Source organism: Pseudochaenichthys georgianus, chromosome 13 (genome assembly GCF_902827115.2).
Source record: "Pseudochaenichthys georgianus chromosome 13, fPseGeo1.2, whole genome shotgun sequence".
Classification (NCBI taxonomy): domain Eukaryota; kingdom Metazoa; phylum Chordata; class Actinopteri; order Perciformes; family Channichthyidae; genus Pseudochaenichthys; species Pseudochaenichthys georgianus.
Genome location: NC_047515.1, coordinates 1719376 through 1728228, shown reverse-complemented (window position 1 = coordinate 1728228; position 8853 = coordinate 1719376). Strand labels below are relative to the sequence as shown.

The 8853-nt window shown below is 39.7% G+C and overlaps 1 protein-coding gene across 2 annotated transcripts in view; it reads right to left on the bottom strand.

Moving 5' to 3' along the window:
- Nucleotides 1-6572, bottom strand: part of LOC117457561 (mitogen-activated protein kinase kinase kinase kinase 5-like) — a 59879-nt gene extending 53307 nt beyond the window's left edge. For both annotated transcript variants that reach the window (XM_034097711.1, XM_034097709.1), the window contains exon 1: nt 6267-6572. In XM_034097711.1, the coding sequence (XP_033953602.1) occupies nt 6267-6374 (108 nt within the window). In that variant the 5' untranslated portion in view covers nt 6375-6572. The remainder of the gene's footprint in view (nt 1-6266) is intronic.
- Between the last annotated feature and the right edge of the window lie 2281 nt (nt 6573-8853).

The window sequence follows — 8853 nt, the reverse complement described above, 5'->3', positions numbered from 1 at the left end:
TCTTCCAGCCCACACCATCTTTTTTTTTAATCCGGTCAGGATTTCGACAAGGTCCATCAACACACTCTCCTCGCTGAAGAAGTGCTCGGCTGGGATTTGAACCCAGGACTTCTCCATCCTATGCGATAAATCAAACCCCTAGACCAGTGGTTCTCAAACTTGTCCTCTCATCCCCCGCTTTGAACAGGTGGGCCTTTTCAAGCCCCACCTGTTCCTCATCGCTCCAATAAAATGGTAGGCCAAGCTTAAAATTGTCAAATGTATCGAACAGGGGTCTCCAACTTTTTTTAGGATGAGGGTTACTTTCAAAAAATAAAACAAGTCGTGAGCTACTTTTACTCCTCTTTTTTTTTTTTTGCAGTGTATATATTTAGCACATTTTAACATTATTATATGCTACCTTTAACCTTTGAGTGCTGTTTGGGTCTGTGGGACCCGTTTTCAGTGTTTACTAAAATAAAATGTATGCAATTTAATTATTTTAACCTGCTTTATTTGGTGGTGGACGTCACATCCTCGAGGGTCCGGGGGCATGCACCCCAAGGAAGATTTTTTTTAAATGTTGAAGTTGAATGCATCAATCTGGTGCACTTTGAGCTAGGGCTGCTCAATTAAATCGTATTTTAATCGCAATTACGATTTTGGCTTGCAACGATTATGAAAACAACATAATCGAAATAAAACGATTTTATTTATTTTTTAAATAGGTTTTTCAGTTGAATTATACTTAAAGTTCAGGGTAATCAACTGTTAAAACATACTTTTCAAATGATTTTCTTCAATAAATTGATGTTTTTCAAAGTAAATGGTTAATCGTTTTTAATAATCGTGATATCAATTATTGACCCAAATAATCGAGATTATGATTTTTTCCATAATCGAGCAGCCCTACTTTGAGCCCAACATGAATTTATGGATACAGCTCTCAACACTCAGATGAAAGGGAGCTGTATACTTTTCAATAATCCAAACATCTTTAGAATATGATCACAACAAATCATTTAAACTTGTTTATTCTTATCTTATGTTACCTAGTTAGCATTCTTTCTTTTTATTTATGCATATTTGACTAATCACTCCCCTTTTAAACTTTTTACTGTCCTATAGTACACATTGGAATGATTTCTTACTTTATTTTGTACAACTTTATTAAATAGATAAAGGTGTGCTCTCTCTCTTGCTCTCCTGCTCCACATTGCTTTTCTTCCCGTCTGCAACGCTGTTGTGTGTGTCTGTGAGAGTGTTTCACACGTGTGTATGAGAGATTTTTACCAGTGGCGAGCCTGTCTCTGAGGGCCTAAGAGATTCTACAAAATAATATTTAAAAACATTAAAACAAATTATATTTTTCTTTATATATTTTTTTTAAATATGTTTTTAGTAATATTTGTCAATAGTTTTACCAAAAATAACTTGATTAAATTGTATTTAAAATAACATTTCCAAAGAAATAAATCCTTTGAATCTGCCTATTCAGTTTCTGTTTGAATGTGAAGGGTTAAATGAAAGAAGCTCCTCTCTGCGAGTCTGTGAAGAAAGGAGCTGATTGGACGTCCAGCTATGAATTCACAGAGGGCCAGCTATAGTAACTGAACGAGAGTAATGTCAAATGACAGTACAATTGACCAATCATATCTTCCCTCTAAATCGGTGGGCTTTATTATCGCGGACTTTATGACAAGTTCCGCCCGCTGTGAAACGTTTCTTGTTTCCATAGCAACAACAAATGTCAACAGCATAAACTTGCCTTCAAAATAAAAGCATGCCAAATTACACTTAAGACATACAACTGCAACGAAAGTAACAAACACAATGCAATATCCTTTTCAATTTCAAAGAACACAAATTGGGTTATCTACAGGTGTTGTTTTGTGTGGTAGAGGGTCGCTTTTCATTGATACGTTTTGCACCCCGGGCGGTCCGTTGTTTTGATATTCCACCAGTGTATAAATAATAAATAAATGTGAAAAAAGAATGTAAAAAAAAATTTGAATTTTTTTTTTTTTTCTAAATCATTTTTTTTTTTTCGCGACCCACCTATCACATCTCTGCGCCCCACCAGTGTGGCGCGCCCCACACTTTGAGAAACGCTGCCCTAGACCAACGAGCAAGACATGATATAATTCATTCAATTAGCTGCTGCTTTTATCCAAAGAGATGAACATACAATTCCATACTGCAGACATACCAATGTGAGCAATGTGGGTGATGTATCTCGTATCTATCTTTAAGAACACTTCAACAAGTTGACTGCAGAAACTGGGGATCAAACCAGTGTCCTTCATATTGTTGGACACCGATTCATCCCCTGAGCCACAGACGCTCCACTTAATCCAGTGCAGTCACCACCTCTTTCTGTCTCCATGCTGATGTCCCCCCCCCCTCTAACTGATCCTTTGTGACCCCCCCCCCCCTTCTAACTGCACCGTAACAAACAGTCACTTCGGTTTAAATCAGGTCATCTCCATCAGTGGAGGGAGTGTAGTACTATTGAAATCCTTTGCTTAATTGAAAGGACTAGTATAACACTGTGAACGTATGCACTATGAGCAAAGGTCCTGCATTAAAAACCTGACTTTTGTAACTTTTGTCAGCATAGAACCCTTAAGCATTAAAGTAAAGCAAGCAATGCTTCAAATGCTATACGATCATCATGGTTGTCGCGTCCCGTGAGAACCACGCAGCAGTGTATCAGAACAACAGCTCTTTTTTCAGCTTTGTGACCACACATGTTGCAAGAGGCGTGCAAAGAATGTGTTGGTTTTCACTGAATAGTGGAGTAGAAGTATACAGTTGCACAACATTAAATACTCCTAACTTTACTAGGTAAATCAAAAGTACCTCTGATTTGTGTTTAAGCAGAGAATGTGTTGTTAATGTACTTATTTCCACCACCGATCTGGATCATGGCCTTCTCACATGCTGCTGCCTTTGCAGACTGACCTCGCTGCAACCCAGAGGAAGGTATGAACTCCAACGTGTATGTGTGATCATTTCTATAAGTGTGTGTGTGTGTGTGTGTGTGTGTGTGTGTGTGTGTGTGTGTGTGTGTGTGTGTGTGTGTGTGTGTGTGTGTGTGTGTGTGTGTGTGTGTGTGTGTGTGTGTGTGTGTGTGTGTGTGTGTGTGTGTGTGTGTGTGTGTGTGTGTGTGTGTGTGTGTGTGTGTGTCCGTCCATATGTTAAAGGGAACAGCTATGCAAATGTCCCTCTCTACACAGCAGAGGCGCGCGGATCACTGACCTGTTTACAGGAAGTCTTCTCAACCAGATAACCGGCTTTGCGTCAGAAACATTGTCGCACTCGATTGTTGAACAGTTTGAGCGCAGAGAACATGTTGCAGGACTCTGCAGAGCCAGATACTAACGTTTACAAAACCTCCACAGATATGTACAATGGCTGACCCATCTGACGAGGCATTCAGGGACACAACGGACCCACTGCATTAAGTGTGAGGGTCTTACTTGCAACATGTGTTTGAAAAGTAAAATGTATAAAATAATACAAATCTACACCAGCTGTAGTTGTTGGAATCGGAGGATATGAGGGTAACAACAATGACCTTCCGGCTCATTCTTTACAGTGAGAGAAACACAGACTTAAATACTGGAACTTTCTAAATGAATCAGACTTGATTCCCCAAATTATAATAAATAAATACCAGCCTAGGAAACCACACCGGAACTAAATATGATCCTAAGTTGAACTGCTTTACACACTTTAACTGCTAGCTTGAATGCACCTCCATATTCCTCTCCACAGTACATCACACTGACACGATCACATACTGTAGATACATAACGAGCAGCATCAAGTCAAACCGTTGCCGCTGAAGGACTCGGACTGTTTAGAGGAAAGGGAAACGCTGATCACTAACAACGTACTTCTACTTTTCAATACAGCACTATCAGGTGTGACTATTTGAGTCCAAAGTACCAGAGAATCCAGAGGCCGTGTTCACTGACTGTGCCTGATGCACATGAGAAGGTCACATGTGATGTGGTGTCCTACTTTAACCAGACACCTTTGGGTCTTAAGAGAACAGACAATCTGAGCAGGATCCAAGTGCAGATAACTTTATGCCATTTATTATTAACTCCAAAAGGTTGACTGTCATGAAATTCAAATGCCAAACGCCACATTGCAATAGTGTCCTTGTGGAGCTGTTGGCAACGCATGGCCCAGAAAAGCTTCAGAGGTGATGAAGAACCAGACTGACAGAGTGACAGAAACTCGGGGGCATGTTTGTAAACCTCAGAAGTATCAGAAGTCATCAGACCAGAGTTATCTGCATGCCGTAATGATACATGTTCCTCTGTAGTGTAGGTGAACCTTTGATCTCCATCTGTCTTTGACAAATAGAGCTTTAACTTGAACACTTAGCACTAAAGACGCGAATGTGTTACATTACATTACATTACATTTCACTTGTTAGACGCTTTTATCCATCGCGACTTCCATGAGTTGCCCCTGTTGTGTTTAATTATCTTAACATTAACACTTTATCCTGAACTATCCAAGCGATGTTGGTGCTCAGCAATAGGAAACTGATGCTCTGGTGGTAGAGGACAAAAGAAAGTAGTGCTAAAGGCACAATGAGAAGGATTTGATTAAAAAACAAAATAATGTATTGAAATGAACTAAAGTCATTCCTCTCAATCATCACATGTCCACAAACAGATGGAGCGGTGTCTGCATCTGCAAAGACTCAGAGCCCTGTATTGCTCTTTATGTCCATTGGGATGTGTTGGGGACATTCCCAGAGGACATATCGTTACGCCGGGACTCAAGACGCATCGTCCTGACAAAAAGCAGGCACAGTGGACCAATCGAGGGAGGAGACCACTTTGAATGTTGTTCACAAAAACATGATAAAACCTACTCGGTGTGCCTTTATATGAAACATTCAGTACTTCTGTAGTAAGTTGCGTTTGACCATGAGCACATTCAGTGTTCCAGACATTATGAATGTTGATGCTGCTTTAATTACACGTTACTGAGTGAAAGCAGTTCTCATTCAACATCTAGACACAGCATCTTGAAGCCTGACGTTTCACTTCTTTAATCTTAAATCAAATATATCTTATTTTGTTACAATTAAAGGTATTTTTCAAGAGAGAAAAAACTAAATGTCAACTGTGACTAACATGAAAGCGAAACTAGTATATAAATAATAATTAATATATACCAAATCTCATGAAAAGAGCAGGATTTGTGTGTGAGGTTAGATCACAGCTGATGACTCTGAATCATAGTACAGTCTCCGCCATTTTAACATGTGCTTACGTCGTGCTTGGGCTTTAGGTCCTAAACTAGTAGGACAATGGTGAAATAGAAGAAAGGAAAGAAATACACAGAAGATGTTTGAGGTCAGACTGAATTCTGTTTCAGGGGTAACATTCTCAAAAAGCCCCCATCTACTGACAGGAACACTTTCCCTTTCAAACCACTTCCTGCTGCAGGAGCTGCACCAGCCAATCACATCAATCTCTCCTATTTCCTTCAAACCCATCACACCATGTCCAACCCTGAGAAACAGAACATCACGTCTCAGCCATTCACTCAAGTACTCCACATACGTACTATGCTGCTTCATACTACTACATGTTGGCATGGAATACACATAGTGCTCTTTTGTTCCACTGCATGTGTTTGTTAACTTTATTAGATGACAAGATATTTTAAGATGCATTTATTATTGATTATATATTACAAAATATAACCATCTACTTTTGTATCGTGAATTATTAAAGGAAAGGCGACCCAGCAGTATTAGCTAACAGAAATGTGTCGCACCTCTTCCAGCTGCATAACATGATGAATTCATTGATGGATATATAATTATAATCCAATTACTTTACACATAGTATTATGAAACGTGCCATTCTGCATTATAAATATACTATTGGTTTGCATATAATTAGATAATAGTACTTTTTTGCTTTTAGCGATGAAGTTGAATGTATTTTACTTGTAACAGGATTTCTACACTGTGTTTTTGTGACCTTTATCAAGTCAACGCTCGACACACTTCTTCCTCCTTCACGGTGTGACCCGTAATACACACTGTGATGGCGGTTACACATGGTCGTGCAGTCAGCAGTGAGACATGCTTGACTGGAGATGAAAGCCGTCAGCTACCACCTAAATAAAAGCCTCATATTTTCGCCAACTGTTTCAGAGGCAATTTGACTTTCAGAAGATAAGAAACACACACGCATCTGCTGAGTGCTGAGTGAGGTGTGTGTTCGGTCAGCAGCGGCTCTGACCTTGTACACTTCTCCGTAGGTTCCTCCTCCGACTCTCTGCAGCATCTCAAAGTCATCCTGAGGGTTCCTGGTGGAGATATCCAGAGCTGTCCTGTTGTGGAAATCCATTTAGAGGATTATGTTGCTGGCATGTCACACACACTCTCTCTTACACACACACACACACACACACACACACTCTCTGGCACACTATGTGGCCTTTACATCTACAGGCAAAACACTGAAAAACTCTCAGAAGAAAGAGAGCTGCTGAGAGAACACACTCACACTCGCACTCACTCTCACACTCGCACACCTTCCTGTTTCAGTTCGTCAGCCTGCTATCGAACCTCCCTCCCTCCCCCCTCCTTCACACCTTCCTCTCTTTCAAAAAAATGTCTCTGCAATTTGCATAATCCATTTCTGTTTCCTGTTGGGTGTGTGCATTTGACACAGACATTTACGCCAGTGTGTGTTATAGACTTGTTTTAGTTTGGCAGGTGTGGGTGTGTGTGTGTGTGTGTGTGTGTGTGTGTGTGTGTGTGTGTGTGTGTGTGTGTGTGTGTGTGTGTGTGTGTGTGTGTGTGTGTGTGTATCAGTCAGTGATACTTGGAGTTCCCTGTCAGTTTCCTGTTCAGAAGAATTTAAAATGAGGGCCCCGTTATACTATCCTATATCCTGTAACAAGTTACTTCTCAGTTGAATATCTGCATGTTCTTTATTACTGTTTATTATATTTGGAAACAACGGTCTTGCAGGAGGTAAAAGACTGACAAGGAGAGTTACAAACTGGTTTTCATTATTATTATGTTGTTATAGCTGTCATTCTCTCAATGTTCATTTGTTGTCAATAGCCAAATGTTAAAAGAAAATATCATTAAATGATATTAGCCGCAGTCAACTAGAATATCAGAGTGAAACAAAATGGAAAAGGCGCAGAAAAAGAGATGGAAACGTCTGTTCCAGAGACAGATCAGATACCAGGACTGAAGCTGTTTTCTCACATGAGCTCCAGACAATAAGAATCAGGTCTGCACAGTTTCAAAGATTCAAGAAGCTTTTAATGTCATTATGCAACCAAAGTGCAGATAGCTTAGTGCACGTGGTCAGCAGGGTGTGCTTTCTCCTGAGTGCATGCTTTTGAATTTGCAACAGGAGAATTGTAAGCAAACAACAATGAGGAATCTCTTGGCTGATAACGTCTGGCATATTAAACATAAGAAAGAAAGAATCAAGAAACACATTGTCCATCAACTTCGATGTTTGAGCATTAAGAACACATGATTATGATCACTGTATGACGCCTGCTTTTCATTGTGTTTATTTGTTAAAATGTTAAGTATAGTGTTACTCTTAAAGTGTGCCATTTTATTGAATTTAAGCAATTGATGGTATAACGATCTTGTGTTTTGTATAAAATTGTGATTTTTAACATTTAGGTAGAGGCTTTAAATAAGCTCAATGGTTTTTATCATTTGTTATCTGGTATGTTTGTGTATTATTAAATTGTGCAAAACCATTAAAACCTTAAGACGTTGATGCTAACACTGTCACAACATCGACACAAACTGGAGACTCCAAATGCACGACCCAGAGACAAAGTCTTGAAAGTAACAAAAATGTCTTTTAATTTCAAAGAACAGATAATCCCTCTTAACAGAGTAGGTACTGGAGTTAACAAAAAGCGCTCACAAGGAGGACAAAACAAAGCGTAACAAAAAGAGAACTTAAGAATAACTTAAAGGTGGGGTCGGTCATTTTGGAGAAACCAGCTCGAGATCGCTAGAACTTGAAAATACACAGCCGGAACAAATCTGCCACTTCCTTACAGAGCCCCTCCTCCAACACACACGAACGCTCACATGACCAATGAGGGCACGAGATAAGTTTGTGCCCCGATGGAAGGCTGACAGGCAGGTAGGCCATCCAGTTACTTTAGCCGGGCCGGCTCAGATGATTGGTCGTGCTTTTTACAGTACCACGGCTTCCACAGATGATGTTTTTTATGGATTTTTTGTCAAAGCACTTCAGATATTTATTGCTATCGGGATGTTAAGAGCATTCCATGGAATATAACAAGTGTATCTCGAGCAGGTTTCTCAAACCTTTAAGCATAAATCTGTCAAATGTTCAAAACGGCCTTGTTTCTCTGAAATAGCCTCAAAATAACAAACTGCCATTAAGAGTCAGATTCTTGACGAAGTCTACGAACACAAAGTACTTCATTTTCTAGTTTTCAGCTTTTATACACAAAAGTGTAACTTCAGTAACTTTTTGAGAGAATTAAGCATAAATCTGTCAAATGTTCAAAACGGCCTTGTTTCACTGAAATAGGAGAATTAAGAGTCAGATTCTTAACGAAATCTACTAAAACAAAGTACTTCATTATCTAGTGTAATAACAAAATAATGAGTGAAAACGATCCTTTCTTTGCTGAGGCTTAGCACGACCATTCGGGGAAACAAACAAGACAAACTGACACAGGACAGGGGAGAGACAGGACTATTTAAAGATGAGGTGAGTGGGAACAGGTGGAAACAATCAAGGGCGGGGCAGACGATGGCGGGAAAACACACAAGGGTAGGAAATAACTGAAGTTACCTACTGT